The sequence below is a fragment of the Ambystoma mexicanum genome, chromosome 8 (genome assembly GCF_040938575.1).
Source record: "Ambystoma mexicanum isolate Mex_15411 chromosome 8, UKY_AmexF1_1, whole genome shotgun sequence".
Lineage (NCBI taxonomy): Eukaryota > Metazoa > Chordata > Amphibia > Caudata > Ambystomatidae > Ambystoma > Ambystoma mexicanum.
Genome location: NC_090929.1, coordinates 1294970425 through 1294996397, shown reverse-complemented (window position 1 = coordinate 1294996397; position 25973 = coordinate 1294970425). Strand labels below are relative to the sequence as shown.

Below are 25973 nucleotides of genomic sequence, written 5' to 3'. Positions count from 1 at the left end.
TCTTCTCTTCCTCCCTCAGCCAGAGGCTTCATATGGCGATGGCCTCTTCTTCACCTCTCACTCTGGTGGATTGGGAATCAGGTGTGGTAGATGTGTGTGGGAACTTAGGAATGACAGTTCTCTGGGCCTGGATGGGTTTGGATTGCAGATTTTAGTATCACACCCACCATATTGGAATTGCAAGTCCCCCTTTCCCTTTATGTCTCTGACATAGGTAATGGGTGATTGTCTCTGGGATCCCTTGGTCTAGCTCATGTCCCCCTCACTTCCAATGGATCCAGGATTGGTCTCAGCACCTGCATGAGGGGAACTGAGCCTACTGGCCCTGCTGGTTTTGTGGGAATGATGCTTCTTGATTTTCTTAGAGGGGACAGAGTAACTACAGTTATCTTATTAGTGCTCCTAACATCTAGGGTGGCACAGTGGAGTTAGCCTTGGGATCCCCCATTCCGAGCCTGGGCTCAGCACATGTCACTTGTGGCACCTGGCCCCATTGGTGATATCACCATTCACCAAAGTGGACAGGCAGGGCTCTTTGTCAGAGTTCTAAAAACCCCTCTGTACAAAGCAACAAGCATTGACAAAGCTAATAGTTTTGGCTGATATATATATATATATATGCTTAAGTGACAAATAAATTACAAAAAATACAACATTCTCCATCTATTGCCATTATATGCCTTGCAAGAACCATAATGTGTCATGTAGTGACATAATATGTGTTAATTCTCATATTAATTATTTAGCACGTAATGGCATGAAAGGGCCAAGCACATCATTTTGTTTTTTACTGCCATGACAGGAACCCAAAGACCATATGCAGTCATCATATGTCAAAAGGCATCTGTCAAAAGGCTTGAACCCAGACGACTTTTTCTCATTTTGAAAGGAAAATGTAAACAAAATTAAAAGAATTTAGACTTGTGCAACTGTTTCAAACAATCATTGTTATATTCACTGGAAAAGAACTCTTGGACATGAGCAGGAAGAGACTTTAATACTGTTAAATGCCAAAACATATGGTCAGTTTTAGGCAACGCCTACACGGCCATTGGGGATATAGGTAGATGATCCGCACTCTCCACAGTGAAGTGACACAATATAGTTCTGAGGTGCCGGTGTGGCTGCTGGTCTCAAGATAAATAATCTGCAGAGGAAAACTATTGATTAGACCAGTGCAGGCACAACACTCAGAGGAAAACTAATTGCACAGGACTGCAGCAGAGTGTATGCATGTGTATAACTGGAGGGGTGAACAGCGATGCACTGAAGGCAGTGCACAATCCGAGTGCCAAAAAATGCCAAGAATGCACACCATGGTAATTTTAGGAGGTCCAGATGAAATGGTTGTCTGCCAGTGGGGAGTGGTATTTATCTTTGTTGACGAAAGTGTCACTTGAAGAGATGGGTAGTCAGATGTGTGGTGGAGGGCTGTTGCAGATCCTGTTGTAGAGATTATATGCTCGCGAGAAGTCGCTCCCAACCTCTCGCAAGATGATGCAACCCGGAATCAATCCAGAAACAGTCAGGCAACTGTGACATATGTTGTGTACCTGTTGGCAATAGCGCCCCTTATTCGAAGTATCCTGAATGTGCTTGTCCTATGTTGGCCACAACATAATTGGCGACGAGGATTCATGGATTTCCCACAATCACCAGGATGCAGGGAGCGACACCACCCTTCTTGCAGGCCCCAGGCAGGCCTATCGTTCCATGGCTTCAGTGGGAGCCGCTGTTTCAAACTTATTTGGAGGCGGTGGGTGGATCTGATTACACAGGAGCGTGGAATGCGGCCATGCTGCTCAATCCACTGGTGGTCAAAGGCCACAGAACCTTCGGGGGGGGCTGAAGCCTGAACCTGAGGAGGGGGAAGATGATGATGCGTATAAAGAAGCAGTGAGGAGGATAGAAAAGAGGTTTGCGTCCAATGAGAACATAGTCCTGCATAGGATCAGGTTTTATGGCAGAAAGCAGGAGCCAGCGGAACCATTCGATGACTAAATAGTTAAGCTGAGAGAATTGGCAGCGATGTGCGCATTTGGTGACAAGTCTGAAGAAAGAATTTGCGACATGCTCATTGTGCACACCAACAATCGCAAGGCCCAGGATAAGTTCATCCCAGAAACAGAACTTCAACTGGACAAGGCTATCCATATTGCGAGAGCAGTGGAGGAAACGTCCTGCATGCTCAAGGAGCGGGCTGGTAGTGTTTCAGTACCAGAGGTCCAAGTAGTACACTACAAAGGGAGGAGAGATAGATTGCAGCAAAAAGCCAAGGAGGGAACAGTGGGGAGACGCAAGCCACTCAGGTGCCATAGATGTGCCAGCACCACCCACTTGGCGAATGTTCTAAATGCAGGAGGTTTGGACATTTTGCCTATGTTGCACATGGAGAGGTAAAAAAATGGTGACATCAGTGCAGAGTGAAGAGGTCAGAGATGAAGCCTTGTCAGAAGAAGAGGCATGTCCCACAGTCGTTATGGTCAACAGTGTCACAGCTCGCAGAGTGAAGCCCCACTGTACCATCAAGGTGGACGGGCATGAGACGAGAGTAATCGCAGATTTCCGCTCAGACCTCCCCATATTGCCGTTAGACACGTACAAAGGCATGGTCTATGAAAGTCTGGTCAAAGCAGTTTCTCCCCTGCTCTTCCAGAACAATCAAGGGCCACATTAACACCCTTACTCCAGCCTTGACCAATTTCTGTAATCACTCCTTTGCCACTGGAACTTCCCCTCCCTCCTCAAGCACTCCCTTGTGCACCCCTTCTAAAGAAGCCCTCTGCCGATCCTTCAGCTCCAGCTATCACCCGATCTCCATCACTCCTTTCCAGAGCAAACTCCTGGAAAAGCTGGCCATCTCCTAGCTTAATCGGCATACTGAATCTGTTGTTTGTCTCCACGACCAGCTGCCAGAAGCATGGAAACTGCTCTCCTGAACACCCGTGAAGACCTGCTCTCTAATCTCTCCTCTGTCCTCATTCTCCTCGATCTATCGTCTGCTTTTGACACGGTCAACCATGCCATCCTGCTCAATTGACTCCGTGACAACCTGGGTATCACTGATCAGGCCCTGGCCTGGTTGACCTCCTTTCTCACCGACCGACACACTCAGGTCCAACTGTGTCTTTCCTCTCATCTATCCCTCTCTCTACTTGTGGTGTTCCCCAGGGGTCTTAACTTTCTCCCAGGCTTTTCAACCACTACCTAGCACCTCTTTCCCACTGCATCGCTAATTTCTGTTCCAGTTTTCAGTGTAATGCAGATGACACCCAGCTCTGTTTCAGGCTCCCCTCAGCCACCTCTGCTCCTTCTCTCATACCAGGCTATCTGGAAGCAATTCAGGAATAGCTTGCCATCAATGATCTCTGCCTTAATGCTAGGTAAGACTGAGATCCTCCTCATTGGGACACCTGCTCCCTCCTTTCCCCTCCCTCTGGCCACCCACTGTGGGCCCTCTTCCTGCTACTGAGGCTAAGAACCTTGGTGTCATCTTCAACTCTACCCTCTCCTTCTCTCCTCACATCTCCGATGTCTCTAAGAAGTCAAACTATCAGCTGCACCCCCTCAGAGGTATTCTTCCTTCTCTCAATTTCCCCCAAAAGTTCACTGTCTCCAGAGCTCTGGTCCTATGTAGGCTGGACTACTGCAACAGCCTCTTTCTAAATCTGACTGCCTCTACTCTTTGACCTTTACAACCTATCCAGTAAAGGGCCCGCGGGACTTGTCCTTGGCCTCAAGTCCAGGGATTGCATCTCTCCAGGCCTGAAATCTCTTCACTTGCTCCCTGTAGATGCAAGGATCAAGTTCAAGACCCTCTACATTGTCCACAAGGCTTTCTGAGGCCTGGGATAGCTCTACCCCCAACTTTCTATTCCAAAACATCTTCCTTCTCGAGCTCTCCCCTCATCCAACTCCAACTCTCTGAGGGTCAGATGCTTCTCCAAGCAGAGAGTCAGGGGCAGATCTCACTCCTCGGCTGGGGCCGCCCTCTGTAACAGCATCCATGTCTCTCTCAAACTTGAGCAGAACCGCCTCTGGTTCCTTTCCGATTCCGCTCTTCCTCTCCCCTGCTGACGTACCAGACTGCTCCGTGCAGTGGTCACTTGGATACCCTCTGAACTCGGGCCCAGGCGCCTGCATGTCCAGTTGCCCACACACTGCCTCTGGGCACCCCAGCACTTAAGGGTCTGTACCTGCAACCCTACAGTACCTTCTCCCTGCACTTATGAGCCACCCGCTGGCTGTACTTCATGATTTACCTACACTTCTCCCCCAGGTCCCCTCCCCCGGGCTCTTCTCTCCTTCCCTCTTCTCCACACTTGCACAATCTGAATGACACAAGGACTAGTAAGATCATTGTATTTTATTTTTTATGTATTTATTGTGTTTTAGTTCACAAAGAACTTTCCACATATAAGATCAGCCAACACGTTAAACACATATTAAACATCACAATAGTAAAAAAGCAAGAGGCGCACACAAAAAGAATAAAAGGAAGCATATCACATAAACAAACACTCCAACATGCTTCAAAAAGAATCATAAATTACGTAAATTGCATTACATTATATTTCATTACAACTCTATTTTACTCCATTTAAAACCCTAAAACCAAATACATAAGAGAGAAACCTGCTAACCCCTTCTCAAAATCCATCACATGGTCAACACTACATTTCTTAAGTAAAACTTTGTCGTGAGGAGCGTTTTGATGAACTCCAGTCCTGTAATTTTGTTAATCACAAACCCAGACCAAATTCTAACAGAGCATTAAAACTTCCTTTACTAGGCGTATTGCCGCCAGCAACCATTTGAAGGATTTATCAGTGAAAATGCCTTGCCACAATCAACCTGAGTGAGCCTCCATAAAATCCTTCAAAAGTTGCGAAAAATGGGTCTGGCGTTGCATAATCAGTTCAGGGCAAATAAGCAACAAATGGTATGTTGTTCCAACCACATTTGCCATTTTACAAGATCTACAACACCTTTCACGTCGAAGAATTTCACCACAGGCACCCAAAATTTCATTAGTTGAGAACAAATTCAACCGAAGTCGCAGGGCCTGCCCACACCAATAAGAACCCAGACATTTTGTCAGATAGGACGGGAGCATATTGAGGGGTCTATCATCGAGCAATAGACCTGAAAATAGGTGATATTTCCTTACTTGGGTGATTGTCTCAATCCAGACGGCCTCCCAGACTCTTTGGGCCTCATTACACGGAGGGCGGTAAGCCATGGCGCTATTAGCGCTATGGCTGCCGCCGGTACCTTACCGGGTCCGCCTTGGTGGATGGCGGAATTAGCGCCATATTCCAAGGTGTGTGGGGGCGCTAATTCCGCCATCCACCATTGCCCCTTCACCATTGCCAGTCAGCCCCATAGGGCTCCATGTTAATGGTGAAGGTGCTAATTACGGTACCGCAAATTGCGGTACCGTAATTAGCACCAAGGTCCCTTTGCGGGTCCCGTACTTAACGCCTGTAAAAACCAGGCGTTAAGGGAGGACCCGCAAAGGGACCTCGTAGTAAGGCGGTAAGGGTTTACCGGTACCGGTGCCCTTACCGGTACCGGTAAACCCTTACCGCCTTCCGTGTAATGAGGCCCTTTAACTTTCAGAGGATTCATTAGAAGAAACTCCAATGAGGAGTCAATATCCTCTAAACTTTCTAGACACTGTTGAATTCATTCTACTAGACCGACAGGAGACTTACACTCTAAACCACATTTTAAGATTCTCCACATCGACCCCTCTTCCATCAGATAGATCTTTCGCAGGAAACCTAGGTTTTTCCATTTAATTGAAGCCTCCAATGATATCAAATCCAGTTCGTACCTTAGGACTGGTACTGGCACACATACTGGCAACTTTAAGGTTCTCCCCCAGAATACACCTTCGAGCTTGGCCCATTACCCTCTAAGCGAAAAGAATGATGTCTCAGCACCATAAGTCATCACCAGGACCATCTTCATACCCTAGAATTCACGGACCGAAATGACCGAAAAACCCCCATATTTTTTATTTAACCGAACTGCCTGTGCCGCCAGTGCTGTAATCTTTTGTTTCTTTACGTTAAACCGTCGGGCGTTGCCATAGTTAGGAAAAATTAAGAAGCCCAATTATAGAAAATGGTCCACCTTTTCAAGACGTTCCTTGCCCACCGTCCACTTGAAGCCTCCTCCTGCCCTCCCTGGGCTCTTTTGCAAGATGAGAATTTTCAACTTGGGGACGCTGATCAATACATTCTTCTTCTGAGTATATGCTTCCAACGTATTTAATTGGCGCTGGAGCCCAACAGGAGTTTGATCCATTAGGATCAAATCATCCGCGTATAGTAAATAATTGATCATTATGGTGTTTAATTTCAGTGGAAAGAAATTCTTATCCAAGACGGCATCACCCAAGTCGGACAAAAAGAGAATAAATAGAAGCAGTGCCAGTAGACAACCTTAATCAGAGCGGTTAATCTACCTTCTCTGTCCAAGCGCACGGACATAGAAGTGCCCGTGTGTAATGCAATCAGGATGACCAGTCGGGTAGGAGTATAAATCATAGAATAGAGAGTGTTGCTGTGCCATAGGTTTGTATTTTGGGAAAACGGGTGGGTAAATATTATTCCATGTCCTACCCTTAGTTAACCCAACATTGTTGCAATCAATGCTTCGATTAATGTCCCCTCTAGTCCTATTGACTAAACAAGTGGGATACCTGGTGTTAAGAAAAAAGAAAAATTCACACAGTCTATGTAGAAAAGTACAAATTAGTTCTGTATTAGCAACATAAAAGCATCAAAACAGAAAAATGTTTGTAATCATTAAAGGCCTAAAAAATGAAAAGCAAAAGAGGAAAAGACACACACCTTTTTATACATTCATATTCCTTAATTATACGACATGTAGGTTTCAAATTAGGGCGGTGGTGTGGGGTTGAAGGGGAAGCATGCATAGAAGGAAATTGAAAAAAGGAAAAAACATAAAGTCGTGATAGCAGCAGGAGTGGGACAGAATCATTCCTGTCCTAACATAGTGCTACGAGCAAATCATTAGGCTAAACAATAATTTGTTCAGATTAGGTTTGGGAGTGTCACTTTGTTGCTCCCGTTAGAGGTTTGGGTTGAAAGTGCCGGAAAGAAATCCTGATGGCATTTTCTTCTTCCTCGGACGTGGCTTCTTCCTCCGAGGCTTGAGTTTGCCAACACAGTGGGGGAATGAGTTCAGAAGGTGAAAAAAGGAAAAGCAATCTGTGTGTGGGTGAATCTGGACCACGCACACTCTCCTCACATTTGGTGCGTTTCGGCGGTATGGAGCCAAAAAGTTATTGAAAAAGTGAAGTATTCCGCCTTCATCAGGGCAATGATCAAGTTCTTTGTGTTTGGAGGGTTGTAATCATCCCAGGTCACATCTGTGTGCCAGGCCGGATTGTCCCATGACATGGATGGAAATGGGCTCCGGGGTGCGTGCGTCACTATTTCCTGGGTCCGCTCACTTGTGTTGAGGTCCAGACAAACTGTATGGCGATTGTTGTCTTGGCCAGGAATTGTGTACGCCAAATGTTCAAGGCCGACAATACCCCGAGCACAGGGGGCTGGTCATCTGGGGAAGGGAGTCCGGATGTGTCTTGATCCGGAATGATTTCCGTGAGAATGTAGCTCGCGTAAGCCGGGGCAGCTCTGATGCTTGTGGGCAGGGTTTGGAGCTGGTCGTCCAGAGACGGAACCGGCTAGTGGGCAAAAAATAATAAATAAAGCTCACTTCGAGGCGCCGAAGGTGGCTCTCATTGTACCCCGTGAGTGGAAAAATATATAATGTTCACTCCTGAACGTCGGAGGCGGCTCACAAGGCTCGCCGTGTGCAAGTTGCTGGTGGCCGCGCTGGATTGCAGCATCACTTAGAGCTGCCAGATTGTCTCTCCCTGCTGAGTCAGTGTATAGAAAATGGTCCACCTTTTCAAGACGTTCCTTGCCCACCGTCCACTTGAAGCCTCCTCCTGCCCTCCCTGGGCTCTTTTGCAAGATGAGAATTTTCGATTAGGATCAAATCATCCGCGTATAATAAATAATTGATCATTATGGTGTTTAATTTCAGTGGAAAGAAATTCTTATCCAAGAAGGCATCACCCAAGTCGGACAAAAAGAGAATGAATAGAAGCAGTGCCAGTAGACAACCTTAATCAGAGCGGTTAAACTACCTTCTCTGTCCAAGCGCACGGACATATAAGTGCCCGTGTGTAATGCAATCAGGATGACCAGTAGGGCAGGAGGACAACCCCATTTGTGCAGTTTTGCCCATAGCATATTTCTTGGTACTCTATTGAAGGCCATGGAAAAATCTATAAAGGCAACGTAGAGAGGTTTATATTTTGTTATTGCCCACTTTTTTAATAGTTCCAGCACAAATCCTTTAATTTCGGTCCCTACGCCCTGGGTGAACCCTGTTTTGAAGTAGTCCAGCCTTCTATTCGCTTTAGCCCAATTTCGCAGATCTCTTCGGACTAAGATCTTAGCTGGGCAGTTCAAACCGGGATATCGGCCTACAGTTGGAAGTAACCCTTTTTAAATACTGACACAACAATTGCTGTTAGCCAAGACTCTGGCACAGCTTTTTCCCTAGGTAGGGTTCTAAACATACTGTCAAGTACACCTGCACAAATTTCAGGGTTATTTTTGAGGACACACATCACCAGGCCATCTGGTCCCAGGGCTATCGAGTTTTTACTCCTTGAGATTATTTGAAGGAGGTCATCAAAGAGCCAGTTTAGCCCCATGCTGTCGTTTTTCCCATGTCCTCAAGCCATTCCAATACCCCCCTCTAGTTTGTAAATCTCACCAAAGTGGGTCTTCCAAGACTCTTTCGATATTGAGTTTAGTTGTACCCCCATTTGAGCCTTCTCATTATCTTTTATTAGATTTCAGAATGTATGTAAATTATTGCTTGCCATAACTTCCAGCATCTTGTGAGCATCCCTCAGGATCAACTGATGGCGGTAATTGCGTAGCCAGACCTTATATACTGCCCTCAGACGCTTCCTAGCTGTCTGATCCTCTTGTGGGGTCTCCTTAACGCTGCGCTGTACGTCTCTCTGTTTGAGCTGGATGCCCGGTCAAATTTATGACCATTTATGACTTTTTCTCTTTTCCTTTTTGGTAAATGATTATAAATGTGTTCACAAATTTCTCTAATGCCCTTTCCCTTCAATCCTTGTGCAAAGTAGGACTTAAATTCCTTCCGTGAAGAGCACCATGTCATGCTCATTCCAGCTTATTTTGTTTCCACATATATTTACATTTAAATCAAAAGCATAGGCACTTGACACGTGGTTTCAAAAGGGTATTTTCCAAGCAACTGTCAGCGGACAGATGGTCACTCATCGCAGTTTCCGACATAGACAATGACACAATCTCAGGATAAATGTCTTCTGAGACGTACACTTAATCTGATATATTAGCTTGAGTAGCTTGAGCACCTCTCGTCCAAGTATGGTGTGGCGCCTCGTCTCCCTTGATGTTCCCATTCAATATCAGTAGCCCCCATTCCGCAGTGAGATCCCCCAAGCCTGGCCTCTACCCCTACTTTTCTTGATCTGGAAATGACTTTACCCACTGGCCAGTCCACACACCTACTATTGAAGTCTCCACATATTATAGTGGAGACTAGATTTTATCCACCCCATTAAACACGGTCTCTCCAACAGAGCCCAACAGATCTTGTGAGATGTTTGCGTTGCTCCAGTAGATGTTGATCAGCAGAGCATCCAGTCAACTTGGAAATGTTTCTTTATTCCAAGTGAGCTTAAGTACCTGAACATAGGGGTTAGGGTTGGCGAAATGTACTACCTCGGTCCAAATCTTTGACGCACCTATCAACAAGCCCGCCGCCAGACGGCCCCTATCACTTCTAATGGCCGGGTTAAGAACTACGGAATACCCATTGATTGCAGGAGCCTCCCACAGCCAACACTCTTGTAGGAGGAACAAATTGGTATTAACCAGGTCCACACTATGCAGCTGGAACAGACGAGAGAAACCCCTACAATTCCATGAGACCAAGGCTACCTGAGTCTAAAAGTCATGTATAAGATCCTTGTTAAAGAGTGCCACCTGGCCTCGCATTTAATGTGGCCGCCACCCTGGACCAGTCTTCATCCCTTACCGGGTGACTTGAACTGTCAGAGCACATTACAAATTCCCATTGGAACCGGCACCCAAAGTTCTTATAGTTAGGGTTGCCTTTTCCGATGCTGGGTCGGCGTTCATAACATCCACCCAATGCACTCTAGTTTCCACTGGTTTAACCCTGTTCTTATTATGAAATTTGTAGAGGTCATAACTCCAGGCTCTAATCACGTCTGCTTGGGCCAACACCTGATTAAGGACCATATTGGAAGCACAATGAAGTATGACCTGTTAAACCGATTCCAGAATTCAACCCTGGTAATGTACCTTGATGTTGAATCTGCTAGGGCCTGTGATTCCCACAGCATAGCCAGGACCTTAGAGTGATTTAAAACAACATGCTCCAGGTTCAAAGGCAGCTCCTGGTGGGTGGAGCTGACCAGTTTGAGCGGCCCAGATAGTGTGCTCAGCTAACATACACTGTTAATGTACACGGTTAACATTACGTCGCAGTATCACACTCAAATGAATTAGGCGTAAGTCGTAAAAACTGGCTTTCAAAGCAGAATAAAGTAGAAATAAAACCGTCCTAATGAAATAGACTAGAACGGGATTCAATATTTACAAACGAGTTTGGCTGATCATTCAAAGATTACTTATAATATATATTGAATATACATTATAAAGCAAAATACAAATGTCATACAAAATCCAGTGGCAGTGGTCGTGAAAGTGCAGTGTGCATAAGAAAAGAAAAGGTGGGTAGCGGCTCAAAGGCCTAAGCCCACAGTCACCACTCCCACCACAAGTGAGAAATCGCAAAAAAAGAAAAAAAAAACCCAAACACCACTCTTCAAAGCCCCGGCCCACAAGGCACTTAAAACAAAAGGCAGCGCTTCCAACCCCACTAATTGAATATGGGGAGCCAAGTAAAGAACACTCTCTGCCGCCTGGACCGGTGAGAAGGGTCTCAAAGGTGAAACCCACAGTCACTGCTCTCCCAACCGTGGCTAACACCGGGAAGAACAAGTTACTTCTTACCTGGTAACGTTCTTTCGATGGGATGTTCCTCCGACGTATTCCTTATCTTGATAGATTTACTTCCAGCTTGCTGGCCTTGGAAAATCTTTTCAGTAGAGCGTGTCGACGTCCCTCGAGTTGGTGTCCCTCGACAGCCTACATATCGGCGCTAACGTCATCATGCATATAAATAGACTTGCGCAGCGTCCGTTGCTCAGTTCCGTTTTGAAGCGTAAGAGTAGCTGTGCATGAATTGGTTATTGACCTTGAAGGAGCGTAAGCTGTAACCAAAAAGGAAGTTTTACTGAGGGGATGGATGGGAGGGACGATAAGGAATACGTCGGAGGAACATCCCATCAAAAGAACATTACCAGGTAAGAAGTAACTTATTCTTCGAAGGGATTGTGTCCTCTGACATATTCCTTATCTTGACAGACTCCCATAGCAGTGGTGTGTAAACGGAGGTGGGTGTAAAATTGTCATATTCCCCTTTAAGAGTGAACAGAGTGTAACACAGCTTTGCCAAATCTAGTCTCTTGGCTAGAGGAGGAATCCAGATTGTAGAATTTTGTAAAGGTATATGCGGATGACCATGTGGCAGCCGCACATATGTCTCGAATCGGTCCCCCTCTTTGGAGGGCCGAAGAGGCTGCGATACCCCTGGTTGAATGAGCCCTATGATTTTGAGGGGGCTCTTTCCCTGCCAGTTTGTAACATTCTAGAACGGCTAAAATAATCCATCTGGAAATGGTCTGTTTTGTGATTGGCAATCCTAATTTGTGCCCTGTGTAACCTATGAACAGTTGGTCTGCTTGCCTAATCCTAGCAAGTCTGCCGATATAAAAACCCAAGGCTCCCCTTGGATCTAGCCTATGTAGCCTCTCTTCATCTTTCCCTGGATGGGGAGGAGGATAGAATGAGGGAAAGGTTATCTTCTGAGTGATGTGGAATTCAGAAACCACCTTTGGGAGGAAATTAGGCTTCACTTGCAGGACAACTTTGTCTTTGTGAAAAATTGTATGAGGGGGTTTACAAGATAGGGCTTGTAATTTGCTCACTCTCCTGGCAGATGTCAAAGCCACTAATAATACAGTTTTAAGGGTGAGAAATCTTAACGAACAAGAGTGGAGTGGTTCAAAAGGAGTACCCATCAGGAAATGTAAGACTAAATTGAAGTCCCATAAGGGAACTTGGAACGGTCTCGGGGATAGACATTAGTTAACCCCTTCAGAAATTGTATTACTAAGGGTAATTTGAAATATGATGGCTCCTCTGCAGTGCGCTTGATGATCGATAGCGCTGCGAGGTAGCCCTTGATCGTACCAACTTGAAGACCTGAATTCGCCAAATAGAGTAGAAAGGATAACACCATTGGTGTACCACATGAAAAGTGAAAAGGGTTCAATATTATTTTCTCTACACCAGCTGTAAAATTTGTTCCAACGGCAGCGGTATAAAGTCTTTTTTGCTGGCCTTCTGGCTGAAAGCAACACCTCCATGACGTCATCTGGGAGGTCCCAATACTTGTATCTCAACCTTTCAGAAACCAAGCGTGAAGGTTGAGTGTTCTGATGTCTTGATGGAGAACCTGACCTCCCTTCTGTGAGAGAAGATCCTCCCTGTGTGGAAGACGAATCAGAGGGCAGATGGACATGTCCAGAAGGTCTGGGTACCACGTTCTCCTGGCCCAGTCTGGGTCAATTAGAATCATAGTCTTCCGGAATCTTCTCAACCTCAAACCAAAGGGCGAAGATCTCTTGGATGACTTCCTGAGCTATCTCCCACTCGTGAGAGACTGTGCTCTGCCTGCTCAGAGCATCCGCTGTCAAGTTCTTCTCTCCAGCTAAGTGAACTGCCGATAGAGAGATTCCTTCTTGAATTGCCCAAAACCAGAGCTACATCGCCTCTCTGCACAGTGGCAGTGATCCTACGCCTCCTCTTTTGTTGAGGTAGTGCATGGCCACTGTATTGTCTGTCATTATTAGGACATTTTTCCCTTGTACAGAAGGCAGAAAAGCCTTCAGCGCTAGTCTGATAGCTCTTAGCTCCAACAGGTTGATATGTAGTCTGGACTCCGATGGAGACCAACGACTGCTGATGGTCAAGTCGTTGGCATGGGCTCCCCACCCCGTGAGTGAGGCATCCGTGACTAATGTTATCTCCGGCCATGGTTGCCAAAACAGTTCTCCTTTCAAAATGTTCTCGCGACAGGCCCACCACTGAAGGTCTCGAGCCACTTTGTCCGGAACCTGAAGGAGATCTGTCATTTTTCCTGAGAATTGCGACCACTGAGTTCTTAGTGCCCACTGGAGAGATCTTACTCTCAGGCGAGCCACTGGCACAAGGAAGATGCAGGATGCCATGAGGCCTAGCAACCTCAAAAATTCAAAGGCTGGGAGACGTTGGGCATTTTGAAACTTGGTGACCATCTGCAGAATATCTTGAGCCCTCAACTCTGGTGGTGAGGCTTTCCCCAGGAAAGTGTCCAGGACCGCCCTGAGGAACTGGAGTCTCTGTGATGGTATCATCTGTGACTTCTTTAAATTGAGGGAGAAGCCCAGTTTGTGAAGGAAGTGGCAGACATAATCTAGTTGGATCTGAGCTTGTTCCGAAGATACTGCTCTGATCAACCTATCGTCTAGGTAGGGGTAGACGTGGATCCCTTCCCTCCTTAGACTTGCAGCCACTACGGACATTAGCTTGGTGAAGACCCTCGGGGCAGAGGTCAGCCCAAATGGCAGAACTTGAAATTGATAGTGAGAGTTGCCAATTGCGAACCTCAGCTATTTCCTGTGTTTGAGATGGATTGGCACATGGAAATAAGCTTCCTGAAGGTCTAGAGATACCAGCCAGTCCTGAAGCTGGAGGGGCTGAAGGATCTGAGAGAGAGTTACCATCTTGAACTTGTCCTTCCTGAGGAATTTGTTCAATTCTCGTAAGTCTAACATGGATCTCAGTCCTCCGTCCTTCTTCGGTATCAGGAAGTAGGGGGAATACCAACCCTTGTTCCTCTCCGATACAGGTACCGGTTCTATGGCACCTTTCTCCAGCAGGTCTAGAATCTCCTGCAAAAGGAGCGGATCTGGAAACTTCAAAGAGTTGTTCCCCGGTGGATGACTCTGAGGGGTGCGTAGAAAAGGCAGGCAGTAACCTTGGGCAACTGTCTCCAATGCCCAAGCATCTGACGTAATAGCCTGCCATTCCGTCAGATGTTGAGTTAGCCTGCCCCCTACTGGTGTCTTGTGAGGAAAGTGCTCAGAGTGGTTTAGAGGTGGCTGATGCAGATGCCGAGGGTAAAGAGGCACCTGCTGCTGCTGCAGCTTTTGTACTTTTAACCCGTCCACCTCGGGTGAATTTCTTTTGGCCTCTTTGAGCCGGCTGTCCTCTGCCTTTTCCGAATGCGGAATAAAAACGAAAGGACCTACCTCTCCAAGAGGTTCCTGAGGGGCGATAGGGAGTTGGACGGATTGCAGCTCCAAAGGATTTTGCTGCTGCCTTTGATGTTTGCAACTTCTCTAGGCGGTCATCAGCCTTCTTACCAAATAAAGAAGAGCTGTCAAAGGGCATATTCAAAAGTCTGGCCTGTACATCTGGAGCAAAACCAGACTTTCGCAACCACGCAAATCTGCAGATTGTAGTACTTGCCGCCATGGCCCTGCTGATACTGTCAGCAGAATCATTGCCAGTTTGAAGGGATTCGCACATTGCGTCTTTACCATCTTTAATGATGTTCAAAAAAGCGTCCCTTTCTTCTCCTTCTGGGAGGCAGTCAGCGCTGATGAAGGACACTCCCAAAGTGTATGGCTGAATCTTACAAGTAGCATTAATGGATTTAAGTGCCATGCTACACGCAGAAAAGACCTTTTTTGACATAGCGTCAAATCTCTTATCATCCCTGTCTTGTGGAACAGTAGGGTATGCAGATCTACTGTTCGATGAAGTTGCTGCTTGAACAACCAGACTCTCTGGAGTTGGATGTTTGGACAAATATTCAGGGCCAGAAGCAGATACCCTATATTTGGCAGATAGTTTTTTGTTAACTGCTGGGATAACCTCAGGAGTTTCCCAGTTGGCCGATATTTTCCTCTGTAATACAGTATGAAATGGAACCACAGGATCTTCCTGTGGGCCCTTAATTAAGATGTCTGTAAGATCATCTTGTTGAAAAGCAGGTGAAGGTGTAGACCAACCCATGAATTCTATTATTCTGGCCATTAAAGTTCTATAAGGGGTCTCAGCATGTTCCCCTGGGTCTGGTTTGGCAAATTATACTTCTGGGGAAGTATCTAACCCACTTGCATCATGCAAGGACTCTTGAAGGTCCTTTAACCTATTTTCTTCAGAGATAAATTCCTCTGGTACAGGCGTTGTAGTTCTCTGCAACCCAAAAGGTCTTTCATGATCAGAATCCTCACCTTCTTCATAAATAGAGGACAAGGCTCTGAAATAATCTGACCCTGGAAAAGGCTTAAAACCCATTTCTAAAGCAGAAGGGGCCAAACTTGTAGTAACCGGTTGAGAAAACATCGACTTTGTCGACACGGAAGTGAATGGCTTTGAAGAAACCGAAAAAGGCGTTGAAAAGGTATGAAGCGACCTCAAAGAACTCGAGGGGATCGGAATCCTACTCTGAGTCGTTGAGGTTATCGACGACATTCGAGGTCATGGTGGAAGCCCTCGGTATGACTACTGACTGCGAAGTAGTGACAGACGTAGGTTTATCCTTTTATCGGCGTCGACATCCGCCTCGAGGACGGTGTCGATTCGACCGATCTATGTGTCGATGACGCAGTCTTACTGCCTTTGCTCGAGGGTTCGTGACGCTTTCGAGCAGTTCTTTCGCCGGGTGCAACGACTCGCGGCGCTTCGATTTTTTGGGTCTTTCACCCAGGGTAACACCTTTAGCCATCTCCGAGGGGGTCGAGGCCGCTTTCTCGAAGACGCTAAGCATCTTTTTACGGAATTCCTCCCTCTTAGCTGGAGAGCTGTGTTTTGTGGGGCAGGTGACCCTTTCGGGGAAACAGAAGAAGACAAAGAAGAGGGAGATCTTCGACGCCTCTTTTTCGAATGTTTGGATCTCGAAGAGTGATGGGAACTGCTTCGAGACCTGGAACGAGAATGTTTCCTGTGACGGCGGGGAGACGAATGTCTCGACTCTGCTGAGGAAACTTTCAAAGTTTTAACAGTCTTACCTCTTTCGAGCTTCCGCTTATGCTCCTACAAGGCTTTCGCCGTCATGGACATGCAGTCCTCGCATTCTGAACAATGGTTCTCCGATCCCAGGCACCACAAACAGATCCTGTGAGGATCCGTCAACGACATTTTCTTTCCACAATCTCGACACTTTTTGAAGCCGGACCATGGGGTCGACGGTTCAGATGAAGAAGCCATCGAAAAGAGTAAGATATGCTCGAGGAATAAGTAGAATCTACTTGAATAACAAACTGAGCAACACGATTCCGAGGCCCACGAAGCGCGGAAAAACGGAACTGAGCAACGGACGCTGTGCGAGTCTATTTATACGCATGATGACGTCGGCGCCGATACGGAGGCTGTCGAGGGACACCAACTCGAGGGACATCGACGCGCAGCGCCCTCTACTGAAAAAATGTTCCGAGGCCAGTAAGCTTGAAGTAAATCTATCAAGATAAGGAATACGTCGGAGGACACAATCCCTTCGAAGATTCCTTTAAAGCTAATTGCGACCCAGAGTCACGTTAACACCATTAGCCAGTCACCCTAAGCCAAAACTTTGTCCCTTTGTTCCTTATGAGTGTGACAAAACACACACAGGTTTGCGTATCCACTTGTAGGTCCGCTTGGTTAGCTTAATTAACAACAAAGGAGGTCAAGCCAGCACAGCCGTGACCCCGCAGCTTATGTCCACTCAGAACATGCACAATTCCTCACCTCAGGCGGCAGCAAGCTCCTCCAATGGGTCGAGTGGCCGGGTCAATGAGCCATGTAACGTGCAGCATCTCAGCACAAGAGGGGGTCATGAAGGGGGAGCAGCCGCAGCGGGAACCAAAAGGCTATCTCCGCTGCAGTTAACAAACCGCCCACAAACCCAACCAAACATACCAAACACTATCACTACTTCGCAGGGTTGGAGAATCTTATGTCTGCACACTGCACTCAGGTAATCCAGTTAAAGGGGCAGTAACTCTTGTTGCAGCATAAGTCTTTAGGAACACAGAAAGACATGAGCTGCCTCCAAACACACCAAACACTTGACACCAGACCACTGTTTTGTCCTCCCTTTGTTTCCCCTTCATTGTCTTGTCGCGCCTAGAAGCATTTGTGTACAGGTGCATTATAAATGCCATATCATACCATGGTCGCTAAAGAGAAATGGAAGTCTGCACGACAAAGCACTACCCCATAGTCTTCGGCGGTGCCACAGTGGATTTACTGGGATATATCTGAGCTACTGTGGATTTCAAAGGAAGCGTAACGAAGACCAAAGTATACTTTTCAGAGAAAGGCCAGGCTGTATTGGGATGGGACGACCAGGCCAAATTACAGATCAGATCCCAGTGTAGAGGGGCAGGTCTTGACCGTAGCCAGAGGAGGAGCGTTGGTCATTTAGAGAGGAATTTCCAGAACATTTCTCTGACACACCTGGCAAGATCAGGAACTATGTGCACAAGATCAAACTTAAGCATGGTGCCGTTCCAGTAAAGCATAAGGTGAGACCCATCCCAGCAACCGCAAGAGGTGCCCTACAGGTGAAGCTCAACAAGATGCTGAAAGAGGGGAGGATTGAAACAGTAGAGTCATCTGAATGGCTTAGCCCAGTAGACCTCATTAAAAAAAAACAGGTAATCAACGGGTTTCCATCGATCTACATAGTTTCAATCTTGGACAGTTACCCATTACCCAGCATTAATGAACTTATTCTGTTAATGTAAGAGGTGAAAGCGTTTTCTGAGCTCGACATGAGAGACGCTTATCACCAGATCAGTTTGCATCGTGAGTCAAGACTTCTCACAGCCTTCATAACTCCATCTGGTAGATACCAGTTCACCCGCATGCCATTTGGCCTGTCCTGGGCCGCGTCGGCGTTCCAACGCATGATGGACTCTTGGTTAAAAAAACATCGGAAACGTGTCCTACTTCTAGGATGATATCTTGATATATGCTGAGGATCAGGAAACTCATGACAAAGCGCTTCGCAAAGTGTTAGCCAAATTGCAAGAGGCAGGAGTTAGGCTACACTACAAGTGTGTAGGGTCAGACTGCGGAAGTGGAGTACCTGGGCTATAAGATATGCAGGACAGGGATCAGCCAGAAAAAGGATCTATTACAGGCCATCGTGAAGGCATCCCCACCCAACAGCAAAGAGGAACGGAGGTCGTTTCCAGGCCTCTCCGAGTACTATGCAAAATGTGTGCCAAGCTTTTCAGAAACTACAGCCCCCATGAGGGAAAAACTTAAGAAAGGAACAGAATATCAATGGAGAGAGGAGCAGGTTAAAGCCTTTGAGGAGGTAAAGGATGGTATCATGCATGCTCCCTGCCTTCAGCCATTTAACCCACACTGGAAAACAGTGATCACCACTGGCGCCAGTTCATACGGATTAGGGGCAACGTTAACCCAGAAGAAAGGCCATGAAGAGCACATAGTGGCTTTTGCATCAAAAGCGCTTTCACAGGCGGAAAGGAACTATGCAACCATAGAGAAGGAAATGCTGGTGTGTGCCTGTGCAGTGGACTACTTTCGAACTTATGTGTGGGGCACAGGGTTTCAGTTAGTAACGGACCACAAGCCTCTGGTGCACATGTTGAATCCAGGAGGTACCCGAACAACCACTGCCCACCTGGCCCGCATCACAGCAAAATTGCAAGAATACACTTATGAGATAGTGCATATCGCGGGTTAGAAAAATGCACAGGAAGACTGCACGTCCAGGATGTCCGGACACAGAGAGACAGAGACCAGCTTCCTCAAAGCTGAATGTGTGATAGCGTCGTTGGGTGATCTCAGGAGCAAAGAGTTCCTTGATATGAGTGAGAATCATTGGAAGGAAGAAGCCGCTAAAGATACCATGAAGACAATTATTACAGAATGGGCCAGGAAGGGCTGGCCGGATGAGAAAGCAGTCCCTGAAGGCCTGCAACTATACTGGAAAGTGGCTGACAAGATTTTCGAACACAAGGTTATGCTAATGAGGGGTGATCAAGCCATCCCACCAGTGACACTGTGGAGAACCATAATGTGCAGGGCTCACGCAGGACACCTGGGGAGCAACATGACAAGGAGACGCATGAGAGAATCCTATTGGTGGCCTAGCATGTAACAGGACATAAAATCAATGACGGAAAGGTATCATGAACGCCTTAACAGCGACAAAAGACGCAAGGTCAGGCAAGCTCAATTACACCCCACGGAGGTACCAGAAGGGGTGTGGCAAAAACTGGGGCTAAATTTCATAGGCCCATTAGACTTAATTGACTGAAATGCTAAAGAATCCAATTATGTTGCGCTTCACTTGTACTTTTTTTAATATTCAGTTGCAATAAATAATGACAGTATATGTTGTTTGGGTATTTTTTATCAAGGTTTAATTGGAGTTGTACAGTTATAGCAGATATGTATCTATTGAATTTTCTTTATTCAATTCATATATTTTCAATACTGTGCTGGTAATTATAAGGTTTGTGTTTCCTATCTGCTTGGCTATTGAATTGACTTCATTCAATACTGTCATATGTCGTTAGTGGTTTGTAGGTTGTACACTGGGACCCCCAACCGGCCCATAGAGCTGGGGTTTACCCAATAGCTTTTTAAGATAAGATAGCAGCACCCGTGAGATGGATGGGGATGCAGATTAATACTCCAACACCAAATCAATAATGTCAACTCAACGGTTGGGCAAAGGGAGTCAGTTTAATGACAAGTACAAAAAACTGTGAGTCTCATGAATATCAGTGGATGCGTGATCTTCTCTCTTGCTTCACAACTCCAACAACTTATGCCGGTCTGATAGCACAGCAAGTAGGAGTGCTCGCTTTGACATCTGTGTAGAGCCTGCTGACGCAGGTTCGAAATCCCGGCAGGGCCAAACTCAGCCTTTCATCCTTCCGAGGTCGATAAATGATCACCACACACCGTGGGTAATAATAAGCAGCGCTCAGATACCCGACGGTTTGTAGCGCTATATAAATGCGAAATTATTATTATTATTTATTAAATTATTATTAACAAACTTCACAAAAAACACATCATTTATACTAAAAACTCGTCATCACTAATGTTTAACGCTTAAAAGTTGGCATGTAATTCTATTGGTTCTAGAAAGGTAACTTTAATATAGGTACTATATCTGTATATGGTAACGGAGTAAGGGGATTGGGTAAACACTGTCAGGTGGGACATCTAAGCCCCACCTAAAAATGTCTACTGTGGACATCACTGGAAGTACGATGTCCCAGTGGTTCTATTAAGTATAGGACCCTAGATTACTTGGGCCAGTATGATTGGGTTGTCATCAACCCCACTCATACTTTTTCACTTTGTCTAGCAGCACGCAAAATGGTCGGGCAGGTGCAGGGTGCACCCAGTTTTCTACTAAGCATAGCAAGCCGCATGATTTTCTTAGCTTTCTTGCGGTTCCAAGCATATGTGCATGCGTAAACTAATTGAATATCTTCGTCATGCTCATGGCATAAGCTTCTTCCATTTGCCATCGTCCTTTTACTTTAGGTTCGGGATGTCCCTTATTCATGGCGTTTCGTCTCTTTTTATCATTCTCAGGTTGTCATATCTTCTATATGGGAATCAGTCCAGGTTCTTGTGACGTCACCATTCGTCTTCCATGAAAACCTTTTTGGTTTCTTCAGGGACTGTACCCAGACGATCTTCGTTTCGTTTCATTTGTTGATATGGTTTTCTCAATGGGGGCCTTACTGTCCATGGTTTCTTAGGTATAGGTATTATCATAGGTGCTGCTCTTCTGATAGGTACTGGACAGAGCCCCACTGCGCTCTCTGCTGGTTTATTTGCTCATCATATGTCCCATATTTCAGCGTGAACGTTCCTGGTACTTCAAAATGGACGGTTGAAGTGCAGGCTGTACTTGGGACCTCCTCTACAATGTCCTTCTTGACTTAATAGGTTCTGCTTAATTGTGCTAGTTTGTTTTTCACTTTGTTTCTATTTGTTTGCTCCCCATTTTTTTGCTCCCAACACGTGTTTCCCCACCATTCCGTCGGGCGGTTCGTCAGGAGGTGCAAATTTTGAGTTCTTGAAAGTGAAATGTAACCTTAGGGATTAAGACAAAACCAGGTGTATTTTAATACCTTACTTGTGCTATATGAGCATTGATATATAATTGAGAAATGATAGCTAAATTACTTACAGTTAAATTGCTTTTTATATGCTTTCATTAGACTTAATGAAACCAGAACCAAAAACCAGAATCTACCAGATTGTGCTGGTAGACTACTTATCTAAGTGGGTGGAAGTAGAGTTTGTCCCGGACGTAACTACACACACCATTATCCGCTTCCTCAAAAAAATCTTCCAACGAGAAGGGTTGCCAAAGGAACTAGTCACAGACAATGGGGTCCAACTTGTCTCAAGGGAGATGGAAAGGTTCCTGAAGGAGAATAATATCCACCAGGTAAAGGCGGCCCTGTATCACCCTCACGCAAATGGCCTGGTGGAACGCACAAACAGGTTCAGCAAAGGGGCTGTGCAACTAGCCACACAGCGGAACTAGACCCTCATAACACAGTTAAGGAGACAGTGGCAGCCCATTGCCTGACCCTTAGTGGGACAACAAATATATCACTATTCTGCCTTCTTAGAGGACGCAGAGCAGCGTCCACCTTGGTCCCACCTGGCTGTCAAAAATAAGGGAAGATGACACTGTGGACATGGCGGAATTAGTCTGACGATTGAGAAAAAGCAAGGATCCCATGAAATTGTGGAATGACAGGAGGAGAGCTCCTCATCGAAGTAACGCCCAAAAAGTTGACCTCATCAAAATAAAACTGTCACATAGAGACCCTGTGATGGGGTCCAAGTTTAGCCGATCATTGAGAGTATGTCAGCGAGAAACCAATCATGTGCGCACCCAAGATGCAGGATATGGAACCTGGAATGGGTAGTACTATGAGAAAAGAAAACAATAGAGCCGCAGAGTCCTCTGATACAGGAACATGATAGCGTTGAGAAGAGCTCCTGCGGTGACAAGTTGCCAGCTGAAGTGCGGCTAAAACAGGAGATTGCGCAGTCAGAAGGCACCCAAGCACAAGAAGAGAACAGTCCAAGGAGATGTGAAGTACAGCAGGAGAGAAAAGCGGAGATGGAAAAATCACCATGCAGTGGTGAGTTAGAAAGGACTTGCCCACAAAGAAGGAGAAGACCCAGACATTTTGCAGACTATGTGATGGAGTAACTCCTCGTTGCTCGACAAAAGGAGGTATATGTAGAGATTACATGATCACGAGAAGTCGCTCCCAACCTCTTGCGAGATGACGCGACCCGGAAGGCGGAGTGCGGCCCGAGAAGCAGCACTCTGATCGCGGGTGGCAGACAGTTGCCACCGCAGCCCTGGTGCTCTGCTTGAACACTGGACCACGGCCTCCATTGTAGGTCATCCCTCACTCCATTCCCTGCATCACGAAGTACGACAATTATTCACCAGTTCAGAGCACAGTGAGGCAACTGTGAAATATGTGTACATGTTGGCAATAAAGCCCCTTATTCCAAGTATCTTGAGTGTGCTTGTCCTATGTTGGCCACAAAACCTGTTACTGTACCCAGAGAAGGCCTATTTTTAAGTCTTTGTATTTTGCAGTTCTTTGTTTGAAGTCTCACTGAATCGAGGATCCTTTTACAGCTCTGTCCCCGGGGAGATGGTTGATTGTTGGCTAGATATGGAAGTGCTTGCATGCAAATGCCTTGGAAATTATTTAGTAGGCCTTAAACGTTAAGAAGGCTCACAAGGGAGCCACGGTAACGTTATCCAGTTTGTGGTAATGTGACTATATATTTCTAGGGTTTAGATTAATCGCACCATTGCATATAGAACACTCAGTTGTGTCAGGTTTTAGTTGGATGTCAGCCAGGTGGACCTTTCATCAGCATGGTGCCAGGAGACTAGTACTTGGACAGTTGTAAATACTTCTGGAAAGTAGGGTTTGATGTTTCATAGTAGAGATGGTTTGCATCAGGACGTGTGAGATTTCACAGCTACGTGGTTTGTGAAGTATAAATTACGATCAACCTTGAAGGCAATGGAAATCACCCTCAGGTGTGTTGCGTTAGGACTCCCTTTCTATCTACTGACCGTCCTTTGGACGACCTTGCCGTATTGCTGGCTACGCACAATTCAGGGTAAACAATCATTGACAAAGCCAACTGTTTTGGCTTTTTGTATGCATGGCATTGACATTTGCCAGGCACTGCCACAGTGCATAGTGCATCATATGACCAGGTAGTAACCTGGTCATATGATGGAAACAGCTGCGATTACCTGGGTTTATGACAGCAGTACCTAGCAAATGTATACCTAGTACCTATTCACAAGTCCAAACTGATGGTTTTGCCAATGCTCATTTTAAAAAAGGGCTTTAGTGCAAGCAACATATATAAATCAAGTAGTTGAAAGCACACTTTCTTATTACACTGGTAGTCACATTTACAAATGCAATTAAGGAACTAATTCTCAGCAGACTGCTTAGAAAAAACATAGGTATGCCAAAGTTTGAAGGTACTGCTTGATAGACCTAGGTTAAAGATATCCCAGGAGGATGTGTTTTGGGTGGGAATGGCTTTGCGGATTACCATGACCATGGCCAGTTAGTGGGTTGGTAAATAACCAAACAATGCTCAAAATCTGTATGCCCTCCTAACATGTCATCTCCATCATAGCTTTATGCCAATTCAGTCGTTTAGCGCCACGTAAAAGCCAAAACCAAAAAGGAGTCTACACAGACAAATATCAAATGTTTGATGAAGAGAACCCAAATTCATTAACACTCACTGGGAATTTGGTAGAGACAGAAATCACTGTGATGCCAATAGTAAGCAGTTGTTCTACGTGTCTTTTTTAAATCAAATATAATGTGAATAGTGGCTACTGCTTATCAGAGGGACACGGGTCAAGTCTCTTCTCCACTCTTTCTTTAAAACAGGTTCATTTATATTCATTACATCAAGAGTGTAAACTGCAACTTAAAAGAGAAATATGTATTGAAATTACCTTTGAAATAGCAGTCAGTCTCTGTTCCACACCTTTGAAAATACTGCTTGTGAAGTCTCCCTTTTCCTTTAAATGACGATGAAGGTGCACCAAAGCTGCCATTTGGGAACTGCTGGTATTAGATGTAGCTGTAAGCAGGATTTCCTCCATCATAATGGACGCACTACAACTCTGAAAGATTTAAATGTTCAAATACTTCAAACTTTTATCTATAAGGGTTTGGGAAACATGATATGTTTCAGTAGAATTAAATAGACATTTTGTACAAATATTTTTTTAACAGACCCCCGCCCTCAATTTTAAATATAATTTTGACAAGCAGAAGTCCCTGTTCCCCATAAGCAGACATGATAACACTGATCCTGTAGGTCGCTGTTCCCGTTCGCTTATCTCTTGATGTGCTTTGCAACCTGATGTAAACTGCACTGAGACTGGGTGCGTTTGGCTGGTTGACATACCACCAGAACAGACGTTGAAAGGAGGTGAGAGTTGGTGTGCTGCTGTATACTGGGACTTTCTGTGCTCTTTCCCCACCTGTCCCCTCATCCTGGCAGGTGGCAGTTTGTTGCAGTGCAAATATCTTGGAAACCATGCATCCTAGGGCCTGGACCTTGAGTTTTGCTCCTCGTGTCGGGACTGGCCCTTCTATGACCACATTGGTGTTTTGCCGATTTCAGGCAACCATCTGATGTGTGAAGGTTTGCTAATCTGGAAATATTGCACCCAAGAAAAAAGCCTTCAGAGCACCATGGGCCAGATTACAGATACTTTGCACAATTGCATATGTACACGGTATTAGCACCAGCACATGTTGAAAAAACATGAGGGCTATATTAGAAAACCTTTGCACCATCGCAAGCGCAAAGCCTCTGTAATCTGCTCCCCTAAAAGGATTGCAACAACATTGCGCACACGGCTAGTCACATTACTAGTCTGATAAAAAAGATAAATTGAAATATTTGGTCATTTTCTACTGCATTTAATGCTGTAATCATACCTTTCCGCATTGAACAAGAGAGCAAAGCTGTGAAAAAGCGTGAGAGAATTTGTATTGTCTTCATACAATATTGGGCCTCATTACGAGTATGGCGGTAAGTGGTAAAATTGGAGGTAAATGAGTTACCTCCAATTTTACCACTATTCCAAATTGTGAGTTTTTACTTTGAGTGGAAGTTTTACCTCCAGCAAAAACCTGGAGGTAAATTGTGCCACTCAACGACTAAAAAAAACAAAATCGATAATTCAGCAAATAAAAATCCCCATTGGGTCCAATGGACCAAAAATAAATGGATATTTACACTGCTACCACCATTTGTAATCAGGTGGACATTCCGCCTGACCAGGTGGCCCTAACGGTAAATCCATTTGTTGGTATTTCAGAGGATTTTCCTCTGAAATACTTCCAAACTTGTAATGAGGCTCAACGTGCTCAACGGCATTGCCTCCTACCTGGATGTCCATGGGATGCAGCAAATTTTAATGCATACTGCAGATTCCAGATTAAACTTTCTGCAGGTACTTTGTACAACAATGACAGTGACAAAATCATACAAAGGTGTATGTATATCATGGTGATTGTAAGTGAATGATTTCTCTAAGGAGACATCAGTGCTGCATGTTATAGG

At 45.6% G+C, this 25973-nt stretch overlaps 1 protein-coding gene across 3 annotated transcripts in view; it reads right to left on the bottom strand.

Moving 5' to 3' along the window:
* CFAP46 (cilia and flagella associated protein 46) overlaps positions 1 to 25973 on the bottom strand; it is a 2698259-nt gene that overhangs the window by 736826 nt on the left and 1935460 nt on the right. For all 3 annotated transcript variants that reach the window (XM_069611407.1, XM_069611408.1, XM_069611409.1), the window contains exon 46: positions 24349 to 24519. In XM_069611407.1, coding sequence (XP_069467508.1) covers positions 24349 to 24519 — 171 coding nt within the window. The remainder of the gene's footprint in view (positions 1 to 24348; positions 24520 to 25973) is intronic.